At 41.8% G+C, this 19,120-nt stretch overlaps 3 protein-coding genes across 3 annotated transcripts; 2 read left to right on the top strand and 1 right to left on the bottom strand.

Moving 5' to 3' along the window:
• The first annotated feature begins 1,099 nt into the window (after nt 1–1,099).
• Or4z4 (olfactory receptor family 4 subfamily Z member 4) lies at nt 1,100–2,035 on the top strand. Its single transcript, NM_001000246.1, is given in 1 exon segment — nt 1,100–2,035. A coding segment is annotated over 1 exon segment (936 nt).
• A 1,832-nt stretch (nt 2,036–3,867) lies between these two features.
• Nucleotides 3,868–6,598, bottom strand: LOC148007866 (fructose-2,6-bisphosphatase TIGAR). The gene has a single exon (XM_087601588.1). The coding sequence runs from the start codon at nt 6,542–6,544 to the stop codon at nt 5,738–5,740; it is 807 nt and encodes a 268-aa protein (XP_087457714.1). The 5' UTR covers nt 6,545–6,598; the 3' UTR covers nt 3,868–5,737.
• A 10,887-nt stretch (nt 6,599–17,485) lies between these two features.
• Or4d10c (olfactory receptor family 4 subfamily D member 10C) lies at nt 17,486–18,421 on the top strand. The gene is given in 1 exon segment (NM_001000245.1): nt 17,486–18,421. A coding segment is annotated over 1 exon segment (936 nt).
• Nucleotides 18,422–19,120: the final 699 nt, after the last annotated feature.

Raw genomic sequence — 19,120 nt, 5'->3', positions numbered from 1 at the left:
CTATCTCTACTGACATTCTTTCTTTCTCATCTTTTTTATTGTTGTTGTTTGAATCCCATCAATTACCCCCAAAATATGAGAATCTATGAAATGAAATTTTAAACTTAAAAGGTATTATTTGTGTGATGTAGCATGTAAGAAGTGAAAGAAAGGTGATGGGTTCAAATTCCATTGTGATGGGGAGAGAAGGGTGGTAAAATTCACCCTTGGAAATGCTAGGAAAAAGTTAGGAAGGAGTTCATTACATAAATCATTTTTATATTTGTGTGTCCTGAAATTAATAGGAGGTAGTAGGGAAACCCAGGAATGAAGATCCAGAAGAAATTTGTCTTATTTCTACCCTGCCATGTCTATATGACCTTGGAGATTTTATTTTCCTTTATTCTGCTGAATTTGGTATCACTAAAGTGAGATAATAAAATCTACCGCATAAGTCTCAGTATGATGTTAGGAAACATTGTATTTAAACATGTGGTTGTTCCTAAAATAATAATCTCTATCCATGTGGATCCCTATTATGTTATTGGAGAGTGGCAATTCATTCCAGTTGCTGTAAGACACACAGACAGAGCACACATATATAAGAGTACATACATGACACTGTGAAGGTTTGGAAGCCAGAGGACAACTTGTAGGCATTTGTTCTCTCCTTCCACCATGTAAGTTCTGAGAAATGAACTCAGGTCTTCAGACTTGTCAGAATATGCCTTAACGTGCTGAGCCATCTCACTGGCTTTTAAACTATAGTAACAAAATGTAGTAAAATTGGGCTATTTGGATTTTCAGAGCTGGAGGAAGCCCAGAAGCTGGGTACCCTGTCATAAGGCTCCCTAGAGTTTCAGAGGTAAACTGTAGCAGAATTCACAAGTGCCCACTAAGTACAACGTGAGAACAAATGGTCCAGTGTAAACCACACTTGTGCTAATAGTAAAGCTGATGCAAACAGGATCAAGTGCTTTTCTAGATAACAGGAAGTCCCTGAAGAACATGCTACAATTACATGCCTGTGCATTTTTCTATCAGATGCAAATCTTATTTATTGCTTCAATAATGCTAGCATTTCCTTCATAGGTGTAGACAGAGGAGGAAATATCATTCAATGGAGCTGAGAAATCACACCAAGGTTACTGAATTTATCTTTTGTGGCCTTACCCAATCTCAAGAACTGAGTTTACTGTTATTTTTCTTTTTATCTGTTGTTTATATAGCAACAGTGTTGGTAAATGTCACCATCATGGTCACTGTGACCTGGGAGTCCCACCTCCACACCCCCATGTACTTCCTGCTTCGCAACCTCTCTGTCTTGGACATTTGCTTCTCCTCCATTACTGTTCCAAAGGTCTTAATGGACCTTCTCTCAAGAAGAAAGACCATCTCTTTCAATGGCTGCTTCACTCAGATCTTTTTCTTCCATCTGCTTGGTGGGGCAGACATTTTCTCGCTCTCTGTGATGGCATTTGATCGATACATGGCCATCTTCAAGCCCCTGCACTATGTGACCATCATGAGTAAAGGGCGGTGCACAGCCCTCATTGCAGCCTCCTGGGTGGGGGGCTTTGTCCACTCCATTGTGCAGATCTCTCTCTTGCTCCCACTTCCTTTCTGTGGACCCAATGTTGTTGATAATTTTTACTGTGACGTCCCACAGGTCCTCAAACTCGCCTGCACTGACACCTTTGTTCTCGAGCTCCTGATGATCTCAAACAACGGCCTGATCACGACACTGTGGTTTGTTCTTCTCCTTGTGTCCTACACAATCATCTTGACAATGCTAAGGTCACACACAGGAGAGGGAAAGAGAAAAGCCATCTCCACCTGTACCTCCCACATGACTGTGGTCACCCTGCACTTTGTGCCCTGCATCTATGTCTACGCCAGACCTTTCACTGCCCTCCCCATGGACAGAGCCATCTCAATCACCCTAAATATAATTGTCCCTGTCCTGAACCCAATGATCTACACCCTCAGGAACCAGGAGATGAAGTCAGCCATGAAGAGACTGAGGAAAAGACTCATACTTTCTGAGGTAGAATAGTTCCATTACTGATTGTGGAAAAGGGAAGCATATAATTGAGTCACATTTTTTATGGTAGGACTCAGGTAGGTATAATTAACTAGAGTAATACTGTATGTATATGAAAGATCTGACTCATAAAATTGTTTGTAAACATAGACATCAATAGAAAGTTAAGCAAGAAGACTATAACCCTTGAAGAGAGACTAAAGGAAAGTAAGGAATAAACAAACTATAATAGAAGCACCACAGTTGTCTATCAATGGTCTGCAGGACAGAGTTTTGATTTTGAGACATACGGGAGTCATTAGAGTCATCACTCTCAAAATTCTATGTCTTTAGCACCTAGACATCCATTTATTAGCAGTTATTCTATGATTTTGTGTGTGGGGGGGGTGTTCTATGAAGGTAACACTGTTACCGATTTCAGCCTTCCTATTTAAACCAACAAACACTTGTTATAAATGGCTTTTTTTTCCATCTTTATTAAATTGGGTATTTCTTATTTACATTTCAAATGTTATTCCCTTTCCCAGTCTCCAGGCCAACATCTGCCTAACCCCTCTCACTCCCGTTCTGTATGAGTGTTCCACTTCCCACCCTCCCCACCATTACCTCCCTCCCCCTAACAATCCGGTTCGCTGGGGATCCAGCCTTGGCAGGACCAAGGGCTTCCCCTTCCACTGCTGCCGTTACTAGGTTATTCATTGCTCCGACCTATGCAGTCAGAGCCCAGGGTCAGTCCATGTATAGTCTTTGGGTAGTGGCTTAATCCCTGGAAGCTCTGGTTGGTTGGCATTGTTGTTCATATGGGGTCTCATGCCCCTTCAGCTCTTTCAGTCCTTTCTCTGATTTCTTCAACAGGGGTCCCATTCTCAGTTCAGTGGTTTGCTGCCAGCATTCGCCTATGTATTTGGCATAGTCTGGCTGTGTCCCTCAGAAGAAAAATACATCTGGTTCCTGTCAGCCAGCATTTCTTTGCTTCATCCATCTTATCTAGTTTGGTGGCTGTATATGTATGGGCCACATGTGGGGCAGGCTCTGAATGGGCGTTCCTTCAGCCTCTCTTCTAAACTTTGCCTCCCTATTCCCTCTGAAGTGAATTCTTGTTCCCCTTTTAAGGGAGTGAAGCATTCCCATTTTGGTCATCCTTCTTCAGTCTCATGTGTTCTGTGCATCTAGGGTAATTTGGGCATTTGAGTTAATATCCACTTACCAATGAGTGCATACCATGTGTGTTTTTCTCTGAGTGGATTACCTCACTCAGGATGATATTTTCCAGGTCCATCCATTTGCCTATGAATTTCATAAAGTCATTGTTTTTGATAGCTGAGTAGTATTCCTTTGTGTAGATGTACCACATTTTCTGTATCCATTCCTCTGTGGAAGGGCATCTGGGTTCTTTCCAGCTTCTGGCTATTATAAATAAGGCTGCTATGAACATAGTAGAGTATGTGTCTTTTTTATATGTTGGGGCATCTTTTGGGTATATGCCCATAAGAGGTATAGCTGGGTCCTCAGGTAGTGCAATGTCCAATTTTCTGAGGAACCTCCAGACTGATTTCCAGAATGGTTGTACCAATCTGCAATCCCACCAACAATGGAGGAGTGTTCGTTTTTCTCCACATCCTCACCAGCAACTGCTGTCCCCAGAGTTTTTGATCTAAGCCATTCTGACTGGTGTGAGGTAGAATCTCAGGGTTGTTTTGATTTGCATTTCCCTTATGACTAAAGATTTTGAACATTTCTTTAGGTGCTTCTCAGCCATTCAACATTCCTCAGCTGTGAATTGTTTGTTTAGCTCTGAACCCCATTTTTTTCATCTTTATTAATTTGAGTATTTCTTATTTACATTTCTTTTTTTTTCCCTCTATAAACCAAAGATCTTTATTCATTCGGTAGAATACTGGTTACAATTAAGTAGAGCCATACATTCCCAAATAAATACCCTCAAACAGTATGGGTAAAAGGAAGACTACAGAGCTGGGTATTTATGTGCATTTGAAAGGCAGTAGAACAATACTGCTGCTCACCCACTCTGCTTATGAGCTCTGCTCTGTCTCACAGCAGCTCCGCACCAGGACTTCCAGTGGTGCTCTACACGGAGGGAGTGACCTAACACTGGATTTCTCTTAAAAAAGCAGGTTTCTGTTCTGATTTTTCTCCACTTGTGATGGAAGCCAGGGCCCACTGAGCGACACCTCCAAACTCCTCAGGTTTTTATAACTTTCCTCTCAGATTCACACAACCCAACACTCACCCCAAATGCCGACATGACTTTTGAACTGAAGTTCACTGTCACCCATAGGGAGACTTTTCTACGGCCTTTAATCATGTCCTTTGGTTTCTCAGAACATGGTCACACTTTGGACTCATGTCAGTGATGTCTTTGTTCAAGGTACACGTGCATTTGGAACCTCAAGTAAATCCCTAGTGTGGGGCCACCAGTACCCAAAGTGTTGGCAGCGCCCCCACAAAGTGTCTAGACAGAAGGACCTAGTAGCACTTTACAGCAGGCAAGTCAACTGTGGTGAGCCTTGACCTACACCTCCCTTTGCAGGTGAACTGTATTTCTAGGTTTCTTAAGTTTGTCACCTACTGTTCAGTAAGCTCTCAATCCTACCAGCTCTTCCTGGTCAAACTCCTCTATATCTGGGCCCAGTGTTACATTTTCCTGAGGCTGTAGTGTGGGCCTGGCATTTTTAGCAGTCCAGTTTCCTAATTGAGGACTCTTGAGCAGCAATCAAAATCCCTTTCCGACAGCGCCACCTGGAGGAAGGTCACTCCTCTGAGCCTTCTGCGTACCAGTTTTCAGCACCTCTTCTTTGGATGGGTCAACCAGTCTTCACAGGCAGCTTGGATACAAAGCGAGGGTAACTTGAGCATTCCCCACCCCCACCGCTTTTGCTGGAAAGCTGTGTTTGCCTTCTTCTCAGAGGATCGTAATGTGTCTGATCAGGCAGTGTGTTCCTTCCTTCCCCCAGGCTGCTTTTACTACTTTTATTTGTGTGCATGTGTGCAAGTGTCTGCAGAGGCCCAGAGCGGGCACTGCCTCCCTGATGCTGGAGTTCCAGGAAGCTGTGAGCTGCCCAATATGGGTAAAGGGATCTGAACTGGGGTTCTCAGGGTAACTGGAAGTACTCCTAGTCCCTTCAGTCCCTCAGCTGTATTTGAGGCAATAATAACAATAACAATGATAATAATAATTCCCAAGAGCCAGTTTCTCCAGAGGACGCTAGAGCATTCAGCCATTTCCCTTTACACACGGATGACAGTAAGAAGCTTCAGTCTGAACACTGTGGACTCTGACACAATCACTGCAAATGCGGGAGAATTATTTAAACCATTCTTTCTTGCAAGCACTTGGTGAGTGAGTGGAAAAACATTAAATGATCTTCAACAGCCAACACCATCTAGACATAGAGGCCAATGAAAGGAGAATGTGGAGAAAAGGCTTCATCCCCCGTGTGCAATGCTGAGTGTCCTCATAAGTTAATAGTTCACAGACATAACAGCACAGGGTGACAAAATCATGGTAGAAAATGGTGTCTCAGAAAAACCAGGCTGACTCTGAGTGGATTCCCACTAACAGCGGATACAGTCAGGACCCCAGTGGGGCTTTATGGCACAAGTCTCACCTGCTTCTAAACAGCAGGGGCAGAGGACGAAAACACAAGAGGCCAAGGCCCTCCATTCGGAGCCCCACGGTTGGGGGCTTTGGACTCAGTGCTTTTCAACCCCTTTGTTTAGATGCTCCTGGAGGTTCATACAAACACACTGGACGGTTGGCTTGCGTGCTTCCTCACAGTCGATGATGAAGACACTGATGCCAGTGTTGGGAGTGATGGAGGAAAGTTCGAATTTGTCTATTGTGGCTGGCAGTGAGCATCTGAGGTCACTCAGGAAATAACCAAAGAGGCTTCTCATGTAAGCCCCGTGGCTCACGACCAAGATGCTGGCGGTTAAACCCAGGGCACCATGCTTGGGGTCCGTCCCCAAGCTGCCGTGTTTTCCCACGGGGAAAACCTCCGCCAAAGAGCTTTCCAAACAGTTGTCTGGCGCTCCGGGGAGGAAGTTTTCTCTCTGGCCTGCCTTGCCCAGAATCAACTGACAAATGAAATCAAAGAAATCCTTTCCACGCATTTTTACCTGCTCTACTGTCTCTCCTCCAGGCGGGGTGAACATGGGACACTCTTCTCCAGCGGCTTTGGCCATGGCCCGAAGCTCACTTAGCGGCTTGCCTTCTGCAACCCCGTACATCCTTTCCCGAAGTCTGGAGTCATACTTCACTGCTATGTCTTTGCAAAATCTGCTTTTCTCCAGAATGCCATGTATGGTCTGCTTAGTCCTCGTGAGATCACTGGAGAAGGCGTGGGTAAAGTGCACGTTGCTCAGAAACTGACCAGTGGCGGCTGCTTGCCTAAACCCAGTCTCGGAAAGGGGCGCGTCTACTCCTTGCCCTTGAATGATTTTCTCCTTGTTAAGTCTTGTTTCGCCATGGCGGATGATGGTCAAGGCGAAGCGCGGCATCTTGGTCCAAGGCACGTGAGCCACAACCCGACTCTGCAGCACCTTGCTGCGACTGACCTCTTATTTACATTTCAATTGTTATTTCCCTTCCTGATTTCCGCGCCAACATCCCCCTAACCCCTCTCGCTTCCCTTCTCTATGGGTATTCCCCTCCTTATCCTTTCCCCATTACCACCTTACCACCAACAATCACATTCACTGGGAGTTCAGTCTTGGCAGGACCAAGGGCTTCCCCTTCCACTGGTGCTCTTACTAGGCTATTCATTGTTACATATACAGTTGGAGTCCAGGGTCAGTCCATGTATAGTCTTTGGGTAGTGGCTTAGTCCCTGGAAGCTCTGGTTGGTTGACATTGTTGTTCATATGGGGTCTCAAGCCCCTTCAAGCTCTTTCAGTCCTTTCTAAGATTCCTTCAACGGGGGTCCCGTTCTCAGTTCGGTTGAACCCCATTTTTGAATAGGGTTATTTGTCTCCCTGGAGTCTAGCTTCGTGAGTTATTTGTATATTTTGGATATAAGCCCTCTATCAGTTAGTTGTAGGATTGGTAAACATCTTTTCCCAATCTGTTGGTTGCCATTTTGCCCTAACAACAGTTTCCTTTGCCTTACAGAAGCTTTGTACTTTTATGAGATCCCATTTGTCGATTCTTGATCTTAGAGCATAAGCCATTGGTGTTTTGTTCAAGAAATTTTCTCCAGTGCCCATGTGATCCAGATGCTTCCCCTCTTTTTCTTCTATTAGTTTGAGTGTATCTGGTTTGATGTGGAGGTCCTTGATCCACTTGGACTTAAGCTTTGTACAGGGTGATAAGAATGGATCAATCTGCATTCTTCTACATGCTGACCTCAAGTTGAACCAACACCATTTGCTGAAAATGCTCTTTTTTCCATTGGATGGTTTTGGCTCCTTTGTCAAAAATCAAGTGACCATAGGTGTGTGGGTTCATTTCTGGGTCTTCAATTCTATTCCACTGGTCTATCTGTCTGTCTCTGTACCAATACCATGCAGTTTTTATCACTATTGCTCTGTAATACTGCTTGAGTTCAGGGATAGTGATTCCCCCAGAAGTCCTTTTATTGTTGAGAATAGTTTTAGCTATCCTGGTATTTTTGTTATTCCAGATGAATTTGCAAATTGTTCTGTCTAACTCTCTGAAGAATTGGATTGGTATTTTGATGGGGATTGCATTGAATCTGTAGATCGCTTTTGGTAAAATGGACATTTTTACTATGTTAATCCTGCCAGTCCATGAGCATGGGAGATCTTTCCATCTTCTGAAGTCTTCTTCAATTTCTTTCTTCAGAGTCTTGAAGTTCTTATGAACAGATCTTTTACTTGCTTGGTTAAAGTCACACCGAGGTATTTTATATTATTTGGGACTATTATGCAGAGTGTCGTTTCCCTAGTTTCTTTTTTGGCTTGTTTCTCTGTTGTGAAGAGGAAGGCTACTGACTTATTTGAGTTAATTTTATACCCAGCCACTTTGCTGAAGGTGTTTATCAGGTTTAGTAGTTCTCTGCTGGAACTTTTGGGATCACTTAAATATACTATCATATCATCTGCAAATAGTGATATTTTGACTTCTTCCTTTCCAATCTGTATCCCATAGATCTCCTTTTGTTGTCTGATTGCTCTGGCTAAGACTTCGAGAACTATATTGAGTAAGTAGGGAGAGAGTGGGCAGCCTTGTCTAGTCCCTGATTTTAGTGGGATTGCTTCAAGTTTCTCTCCATTTAATTTAATCTTAGCTACTGGTTTGCTGTGTATGGCTTTTACTATGTTTAGGTATGGGCCTTGAATTCCTGTTCTTTCCAGGACTTTTATAATGAAGGGGTATTGAATTTTGTCAAATGCTTTCTCAGCATCCAATGAAATGATTATGTGGTTTTTATCTTTCAGTTTGTTTATATAGTGGATTATGATGATGGTTTTCTGTATATTAAACCATCCCTGCATACCTGGGAGGAAGCCTACTTGATCTTGATGGATGATTGTTTTGATGTGCTCTTCGATTCGGTTTGCAATAATTTTATTGAGTATTTTTGCATTGATATTCATAAGGGAAATTGGTCTGAAGTTCTCTTTCTTTGTTGGGTCTTTGTATGGTTTAGGTATAAGAGTAATTGTGACTTCATAGTAGGAATTCAGTAGTGCTCAGTCTGTTTCAATTTTGTGGAATAGTTTGGATAGTATTGGTATGAGGTCTTCTATGAAGGTCTGATAGAATTCTGCACTGAACCCATCTGGACCTGGGCTCTTTTTGGTTGGGAGACCTTTAATGACTACTTCTATTTCTTTAGGAGTTATGGGATTGGTTAGATGGTTTATTAGTTCCTGATTTAACTTTGGTACCTGGTACCTGTCTAGAAAATTGTCCATTTTCTCCAGATTCTCCAGTTTTGTTGAATATAGGCTTTTATAGTAGGATCTGATGGGTTATTTTTTTTTTTAATTTCTTCTGATTCTGTTGTTATGTCTCCCTTTTCATTTCTGATTTTGTTAATTTGGACACACTCTCTGTGTCCTCTCCTTAGTCTGGCTAAGGGTTTATCTATCTTGTCAATTTTCTCAAAGAACCAGCTTTTGGTTCTGTTGATTCTTTGTATAGTCCTTTTTGTTTCTACTTGGTTGATTTCAGCTCTGAGTTTGATTATTTCCTGTCTTCTACTCCTCCTGGGTGTATTTGCTTCTTTTTGTTCTAGAGCTTTTAGGTGTGCTGTCAAGCTGCTGATATATGCTCTGTCCTGTTTGTTTCTGCAGGCACTCAGAGCTATGAGTTTTCCTCTTAGCACAGCTTTCATTATGTCCCATAAGTTTGGGTATGTTGTACCTTCATTTTCATTAAATTCTAAGAAGTCTTTAATTTCTTTCTTTATTTCTTCCTTGGCCAGGTTATCATTGAGTAGAGCATTGTTCAACTTCCATGTATATGTGGGCATTCTTCCCTATTTTTATTGAAAACCAGCTTTAGCCTGTGGTGGTCCAATAGCACGCATGGGATTATTTTTATCTTTCTGTATCTGTCGAGGCCTGTTTTGTGCCCAATTATATGGTCAATGTTGGAAAAAGTACCATGAGGTTATGAGAAAACGGTATATCCTTTTGTTTTAGGAGAGAATGTTCTATAAATGGCTTTTAAAGGTTCCCTACTGTCATTCATTCTCTATGACTCTTTCCTATGTGACTGCACACTTCTTTACAGTCTGCCTTTGTAAAACCTTGATATACAAAACCATAAAAGCAAGAATCTGGAGCTAACCCAAAGACTATACATGGACTGACCCTGGACTCTGACCTCATAGGTAGCAATGAATAGCCTAGTAAGAGCACCAGTGGAATGGGAAGCCCTTGGTCCTGCCAAGACTGAACCCCCAGTGAACGTGATTGTTGTGGGGAGGGCGGTAACAGGGAAGGATGGGGAGGGAAACACCAATATAGAAGGGGAGGGGTAGGGGTTAGGGGGATGCTGGCCCAGAAACCGGGAAAGGGAATAACAATCGAAAAATAAATAAAGAATACTCCAGTTAATAAAGATGGAAAAAAAAAGACTCTGGAGCTAGATACCCTATACTTAACATTCACCTTGTACATAATTGATTTGAGCTTTCGAAAAAATTATATTCAACACAATGAATAAACATTTTTATTTTTCTTATATGTACTGCTCTGTGGCTTCCTTTATTGTAGTATGTTAAGTAAAATAATGTCAAATTAGCATATCAATAGCCCTCTACAGTTTCAATATCTAAATAGAACCTACTCCATTTATTTATAGTAAATCCCACTTGAATCTGGGATGAGAGAAACAAAGGCATGTACAAATTAATTCCAAACTCAAATTTGTCTTAATCTTTTTCAATTTTGAGGATTCGGGTTGATTTTTTTTGTTTTTTGTTTTTTTGTTTTTTGACACTCGGTATCATTTGTAGGGCAGGGTGGCCTGGAACTCACTATAGAAGCCAAGCTGCCTTGACACTCATCGTTAAGTCTCAGGATTATGGGTGTCAAAAAATATTTTAAAACATTGTTACAACTTGTGTACACAATAGTGTGATTGCAACAGGGACAAGTAGTATTTGAAGAAACATCTTCATTTCAATTCCCAGACACCCTGTGTAGAGAGTACAGAGAGTCCTAGAAACTAAACTCCCAGTAATCACATACAGAAGAGCAAAATCATTTCCTACTTCCTACTTCTGTACCATTGTATCTAGGAAGACTGAAGTAAAGGAGCCACTCAAATGAGCTTAATAATAAGATCATAACTGATAATAATACGTATCCCATATTTAATTTATTAAAGACAAATAGGCATTGGAAGTTATACGTTATAGGAGTTAGAAAATAACTCTATAAACATAGTGCTTGTGGATTGTTTCCAAAGGAAGACGGAGATGAGTACTAAGATGGGCAAAGGGATATCCAAAGACTATGTGTGAATTTATATTAACTCAAACAAAATCATGCCATAAACTTAGGTCAGGTAAGGACAAGCTTTACTATCAAGAAACTATATGTTAGAGAAAAATAGAACATAATGGGAAAGCTTGTGCATAACTTTTTCAAATCTGAGTGAAGATGAATCTGAAAGAAGAAAGCAGATTTATGATTAGAATAAAACATCTACAAGTGAAAATTATAATGAACTGAGTGAGAAGGGATTGCACACGGAAAAGACAGAACAATACACTATAATGTGACTGACAGATGTGGAGAGGGAAGCAAATGAATGTGATAAATGCTGAGAACAGCAGGAGTTCCTTAAGAAAATATTGAGAATGCAGAAATACTGGGCCTGCCCCCAGAGTGCCCTGAGCACTGCTGGCACGCTGCTCAGGGGAGTCTGTAATGGGTGTGCTCAGTCCGTGTTTTCCCCAGTGGGAAACAGCAGAATCTGGGAAGGGATGCTGTGGTTCCCTGTCTCTTATGTACCCAGACGCTACTGACCTCTAGAAGTTGGGAACTGGGTCCCCGTCTGAGCTTCCACTTTGGGCATTAACTCACCAGGAAGGAAAAGAAAGGCAGAACCCTGGACAGGGACAGAAGCTAATTTGGTTCCTAGTGAGTGCTTTGAGTACTGAGGGGCTGGGAGAGAAAAGACCTTCTCCAGATTTAGGCTGAGCTCTTAACAACCCAAAGGCTCCCCCTCTGGTGGTCCTTGATGAAGAGATGATCCTTGCTTTTTCAAACTGCTTTATTTGATGGTGGGTGTGAATGAAAACACCCTACTCAGGGTGAACCAGGGAGTAAATACCCTTTACAGAAAGGAATGCCCAGGAAGAAAAGCTCATTGGTTGAACACTTGGTCCTATCTAGATATCTTGTTAGCATGGAGAACTCCAAGTTATCCTCTCAGTGGGGTGTCATGGTTACTGTGTTCCAGAGCAGGGAAAGACAAAAAGCTGGTCCTACTCCTACCATTCTCAGCTTTGAGTTTCATGGGCTTTGGGCTCACTCAGCCTTACCAGTTCTTCTGTCTGATGGCTGGGTCCATTTCCCCTCACAGAAACACCATTTTAGGAGATAATAGTTGAGAAAAGTCCATAATTGATTAATTAAACTGATGCTCAGATTCAAAACATATCAAAATGGATTATAAAAAGTGGGCTGAAATGAAAATTTCTCTGAGGACTCAGTTGTACAATTAATGACACAGAAGAAAGAATCAAACTTTTTGGTGACCATTGAAATTATATAATCTGATCTGAGGTGAATGGAGAGAGGGAACTGGCTGGGAAAGGGAATGGGAAAGGGAACTGGGGTAGGGAACAGATGTGAGAAGACTAGGGAGTTGGGGAGAGGGCTAGGAGAGAGAATGGAAACAGGTGTGGAGTTATCTCTGGAACAAGCCTGAGACCTCAGGCAGATGGGGGAGTGAGGCACCCCCAGGAAGACTCCTAGGTGGGAGAGCCCAACTAAGACTCCTAGCAACTGGGAATATGGAGACTGAAGGGGCCATCTCATGTAGCCAGGTGGGACTTCCAGCAGAAGGAGGGGGTCATCAACCCACCCACAAAATTTGTCCTTCAACCCAAAATTTGTCCTGCCTGCAAGACGTATACAGGGATAAAGATGGAGGAGATATTGAGGGAATGGCCAGCCAATGACTGGGCCCAATTTTAGACCCATCCCATGGGAAAGAACCAACCCCTGACACTATTAATGATACTCTGCTGTGCTTGCTGACAGGAACCTAGTATAACTGTCTTCTGAGAGGCTTTGTCCAGCAACTGATGGGAACAGATTCACACACCCATAGCCAAACATAAGTTGGAGCTCAGGGAGTCTTGTGGAAGAGTATGGGGGAGAACTGAGGAAGCCAGAGGAGTCAAGGACACCACAAGAAGACCTAAAAGTCAACTAACTCCAGCCCTGGGGACTCATAGAGACTAAACCAAATATCTACTACTTGAGCTCCAGACAGAAATGATGTTGTCGTTCAGATTCCACAGGCACCTGAACCTACACATGTACACACATCGGTAATTTAAAATAAATACTTCAAAAAATAATATATCACTACTAAGTCACTTTCTATTTTTAACTCTTGTTTGTTTTGTTTATATTTTGTCGCCCAAAGTAATTCCATAATTAAATTTTGGGTAGCTTTTTGAGACAGGGTCTCTTCATGTAGTCCTGTCTGTTCTGGAATTCACTGTGCAGACCAGGCAGACCTTGAATTGTGAGAGAGCCTCCTACCTCTGCCTTCCAAAGGCTACAATTAAAATTGTGTACCAACATACCCTGCTAATTTAATTTGTTTTAAAATGACTTTATCTTCCCACTAGAATGTCAGAGGTATATGTTTCTGTCTCACTATCTTACTCATTCCTGATTCCTAGAGAAATTAATTAAATATTAGGAGGAGTAGGAGTCCTGTACCACCGGCCAGTCTCCACCTCACAATATTGTGGAGGATGCTCTTAATCTTCTGATCCTTCTGCTTCTATCTGGAGTACTGGGATTACAGATGTGAATCGCCACAAGTATATTTGTTATTTACAAAATATAACAAACCATTGATATGCTTATTCAAATTCTTCTTCAACAAAGTGTATTGCATGGGCCAATTGCTCTTCCTTATGCTGAACTTGTGAAAGTATTCATTCCTTTAACAAAGGGCACTTTTGTCTCCCCCTTTCTTCATATCAGTTGTTTTTTAATAGATATACTAGATGATGGCTAGGAATGAAAGCAAGAGTCAAACTAAAGGTGAATGTAACCCTGGATCACTGTGATGAGGCAGAGTTTGTGGCCCGTAGGAAAAAAATAGGTTCAGGGGCCTCTATTGCTTTCTGCTTGATGAAGGATTATGAAATCACTGGAAGGCCAGTCTTTCTAACTTCTTCAAAGCCTGTTTCCATGTAAAAAGATATATATTCAAATATACATCTTTCATGCTTTTGAAAAAATGAAGACAGACCCTGGACATGTTTTAGATATGTTGTTTGGCAAACTTTTTTTTTGAGTATTTCTTATTTTTTTTAATTAACTCGAGTATTTCTTATTTACATTTCGAATGTTATTCCCTTTCCCGGTTTCCAGGCAAACATCCCCCTAATCCCTCCCCCTCCCCTTCTTTATGGGTGTTCCCCTCCCCACCCTCCCCCCATTGCCGCCCTCCCCGCAACAATCACGTTCACTGGGGGTTCAGTCTTAGCAGGACCAAGGGCTTCCCCTTCCACTGGTGCTCTTACTAGGATATTCATTGCTACCTATGAGGTCAGAGTCCAGGGTCAGTCCATGTATAGTCTTTAGGTAGTGGCTTAGTCCCTGGAAGCTCTAGTAGCTTGGCATTGTTGTTCATAAGGGGTCTCGAGCCCCTTCAAGCTCTTCCAGTTCTTTCTCTGATTCCTTCAACGGGGGTCCTATTCTCAGTTCAGTGGTTGGCTGCTGGTATTCACCTCTGTATTTGCTGTATTCTGGCTGTGTCTCTCAGGAGAGATCTACATCCGGCTCCTGTCAGCCTGCACTTCTTTGCTTCATCCATCTTGTCTAATTGGGTGGCTGTATATGTATGGGCCACATGTGGGGCAGGCTCTGAATGGGTGTTCCTTCTGTGTCTGTTTTAATCTTTGCCTCTCTATTCCCGTTTGGCAAACTTTTAATGTAGCAGAGTAAGAAGAAAGTGAGGGAATCCTATTGCTCTCTTATCATTAGATAACACAGACATGGACTTTGTAGTGGGTTTTTTCCATAGCGGGTCTCTGCTTCTTCCCAGATTGCTGTAACTGTTAACAACAATTGAGTAATTGCCATCAGTGAAACTAGTCACTCCAATTCCACATCCTTGCCCAGTAGCTCTCATAACAGGCCTGAGACTAAGGGATCAGGACACAACATAGAGGCCTAGTGCAGAATGCAAAATATATAAATCTAATAGTCTCTTCTATAGCCTCTAAGGAGTTTGTACACGGCCCATAATGTGTTGATGTCTGTGAGCACAGACATGCATGTTTTGATAGCATTTTAATGAATCCCATTGAAACTGCATCATCAAATCTAGAATCAGTTACTGCTACTTTCTGTCCAAGGATATTCTCTTTGTCATTCTTATATTAAGCCTGAGGTTGAGGGATTTGAGCATAAGACAGGGACACTGTCCAAGTCCAAGAGTCTTAAAGAGGCAAACCCTTGAGTTCACTTCTTCTCTCATGAAAATGGAGCAAGGGCACTAAAATCTTCAACTGCACATCTTTTTCCAAGAATTATGTTGCTGCATGCTGTGCTGAATACCATATGATTTTCGTTTGAAGTTTTAGATCAAAGAGAGTGGGTAAAGACATTTAGCAGCTATCTGTCATTAAGGCTGTGCATGCTGAAATTCAGATGATGTCACTGATGTTTAACAAAATTGTCTTTGAATGTTTTCCAGGGATATCAGATATTTCAGACCAGAGATAACCATCTCACACATACACAAACACAACAGAGGTGTGTGTCGAGTATTGAAAATAAGGGTATGTTTTAAAAAATGTAGAATTCTCGTGCACTAGATATGCTATCAGGAATCTTTTGAGAGTCTAATATGTGGCTACTTGCATGTTAAAATCAATGTAAGGAGTTTCTGTCAGTTGAGATTCGTCAGACAGATGTTTTCAAAAACCACTGTAATACAATATGAACCTGAAGTTGGGGGTGGGGTGGACAATGTGTCTCTATTCTGTTTCTATCTCCTCATGATTATGCAACTTTGGTTAGAGGGCAATAGGCTTTTATCACTCATTCATTCATCAAACAATACACAAGAACATAGGATACAACATTAAAACATGTTTTACTGAGGTAATGAGGCAAGGGATGGTCTGTTACAAGTTCTTCCACTGCATGCTCCCTATACTGACCCACTGCCCTGCTTTTTGTGTTCTCTGTGTGGCTGTGTCTTTTCACCCCTGTTCTTTATCCACCTCTGTTTTTCTTCCAGACTGTGACAATCCTTTGCCTCCTTTCTAATATAAGCCCTAGATAGAAGGCTGTTGTGGTTCCCATGGCTGTAGATGGATTTAAACACTTGTATTTCCACAAGAACATTTCTCCAGAGTAATATCTTTGTTGCAGTTGTGTCTGTGTTGACAAGATGTGCGTTAGCCCAGCCCTAACAGTGCTATAAGTATCACAAAATGTGTGAGAAAGGCCTGAAGGATGCCTTGACTAAATGTATGTCTCTGAAATTCCTAGACAATTCAGTGCAAGGAATATAATTAAATCTAACTTAAAGGAGTCTGCCTCCATTTTCTGAACATGACCTCCACAACACAGCCTTGTGGAGGCTCCTGCAGATGTGTGATGCAGTAGGTTGCTCTTGGGATGACTCTGGGTTTATCTGGAAATTTTATGTCTGTTTAGACAAATAACTATTTTGAGACTTTTTTCTACTACCTTTACTCCAAAAATGAGTTGAAGGAATAACTCGAGCCTGCTGAATTCTTGAACAATTACTATTATAATGCATCAAATGGCTTTGGAATTGAATGTAATCCCACCAAATTTCAGTTTATATTGATTTTGAGAAAATTATTTCACCTTTCTTCATCTACTAAAAATTAGTAAAATCCCTTCTTTATAGGAATACACAAGAGCCATTCATTCACAAGGTACCTTGGCATTTGAGATGAGAAGACTGCCAAAAACTGCTAACTCTACAATTGTTCTTCCTCAGCAATCTATGAATACATATGATGATGATAATGATGATGTGGATGGGGAATGAGGATCACGATGGGAGAGGGAGGCAGATCTCCAGGTGTCTGCCAGAGGCTGCAATTCGCAATCCACAATAGGAGCAGGAATCTATGTCCTTCTTCAGGCCTCTACCCTTTCATGTGAGTCTCCCCTTGGCCCAGTTACCTCCTTCTCCCTGATTGGTCATATTAATACTGTCTGCAGTACTCAGGCAATGAACTAGAATCCCCATTATTCAGCAACTGAGTGGCAGACTACAGAGAAGTAAAAAACACATTTCAGATATCTAAAACTTGCACATGGTCTTTGTCCAAATGTGACATTGTGCAATGTAGAAAATTAATAATAATGTTAAAAAATGAAGACAGGGAAACACGGAACCTGAAATGGTTTTTCCACTTTAGGCTCTTAAAAAGTGGCCCCCAAAGTAAGATACCTGACCAAGAGACTTGAGTAGATTTTATTAAATCAGAGAAAACTGTTAAGGCATTAAACTGTACCTCAATACTGTTTCCTTTTTAAAATATGATGCTTAAGTGTCACTACCTGTTATACTTTCTCTTAACATTGCTCCATAGAGAAAGAAATAATGCCTTGCTTTGCAATTGGTAACCAGATTTGATCACCAGCTAAATTACAATATTTAAAAGGTGGACAACCCTGCTACGTTTAAGCACTTTGGCAAAGTAGAAGAACACAATTTCATTTAAGAAGTTTGGGAAGACAAAAAAAAGCAAAGAAAGAGGAAGATTAAATGAGATGGAAAACTACACCAGGGTCAAAGAACTTATTTTCCTTGGCCTGACCCAAAGTCACGAAGTGAGCATGGTGCTGTTTCTCTTCCTTCTCCTGGTGTACGTGACAACTCTGCTGGGGAACCTGCTCATCATGGTCACAGTGACCTACGAGTCTCGCCTTCACACCCCCATGTATTTCCTGCTCAGGAATTTGTCTATTGCTGACATCTGCTTTTCCTCCATCACTGCCCCCAAGGTTCTGGTGGACCTTCTCTCAGACAGAAAGACCATCTCTTTCAACGGCTGCCTCACTCAGATGTTCTTCTTCCACCTTATTGGGGGAGTGGATGTGTTTTCTCTCTCTGTGATGGCTCTAGATCGGTACGTGGCCATCTCCAAGCCCCTGCACTATGTGACCATCATGAGCAGAGGCCGCTGCATTGGGTTAATAGCGGCCTCCTGGGTGGGGGGCTTTGCCCACTCCATAGTGCAGATTTCTCTCTTGCTGACACTTCCGTTCTGTGGACCCAATGTTCTTGACACTTTCTACTGTGATGTCCCCCAGGTCATCAAACTTGCCTGCACAGACATCTTCGTTCTTGAGCTACTGATGATTTCCAATAATGGTCTGGTTGCTACTCTGTGGTTTGTGTTGTTGGTAGTATCGTACACAGTCATTTTGATGATGCTTAGGTCTCATTCAGGAGAGGGCAGGAAAAAAGCCATCTCCACCTGCACCTCCCACATCACTGTGGTCACCCTGCATTTTGTGCCCTGCATCTATGTCTATGCCAGACCATTCACTGCTCTCCCCACAGATAAAGCCATCTCTGTCACCTTCACAGTTATTTCCCCTCTGCTCAATCCCTTGATCTACACTCTAAGGAACCAGGAGATGAAGTCAGCCATGAGGAGACTCAGGAAAAGACTTGAACCTTCTGATAGAGAAGATCAATAGCTCTTCCCCATCACAACATTTTCAAACATTTGTATGTAAAATAAGCTTTGTTCTCTATTCTTGTTTGTCATTTTTCCTCACGCTGTGGCCTGAAACTGTCCAAAAGATCTCAAATTAATAGTTTTAATTCTCCCATATATTTTCAGTATGTGAATTATTGTCTCACAAAATCACAAAATAAATCTCAATGGAATCTGAAATATGAAGAAATAGATACGCGAATGAGATCGTTGCATATTTTAATCATACTTTAGTTTTGCTTTGCTTTTGTGTTTTGTTTTCTCACACAAGTTTCATTTTACAGTCTTGGAACTCACCTCTGGAACTCACTAAATAGCCCAGGCTAGCCTCAAATTCACATAAATCTTCCTGTTTCAACCTCCTAAGTGCTGGGATTAGAGTTGTGAGCCACTATACCCAGCTAGATTTTCATGTTTAAAATTGATTTGATTTCTTGAACAGACATATCTTCATGGGAGCCTTCATAGAAAACATAGAAATGACTTAGCAGTGCTGTGAACTGGGTCTCATGTGTCTAAATAAAGACTAAAAAGCATTGCTAGAAGCCATGCACACAATAGTGTGACCACAGTGCAATCAAGTAGTGCTTAGAAATAGTCTAAGCCCAATCAATGTTGTGAGTACATACAGAAAGCCCTGAAAGTCTGAACTCTGTGTAATCACATTCAGAAGAACAAA

The sequence above is a fragment of the Rattus norvegicus genome, chromosome 1 (assembly GCF_021556685.1).
Source record: "Rattus norvegicus strain SHRSP/BbbUtx chromosome 1, alternate assembly SHRSP_T2T, whole genome shotgun sequence".
Lineage (NCBI taxonomy): Eukaryota > Metazoa > Chordata > Mammalia > Rodentia > Muridae > Rattus > Rattus norvegicus.
Note: the sequence above shows the minus strand (reverse complement) of the source record. Positions and strands in the feature narration are given on the sequence as shown.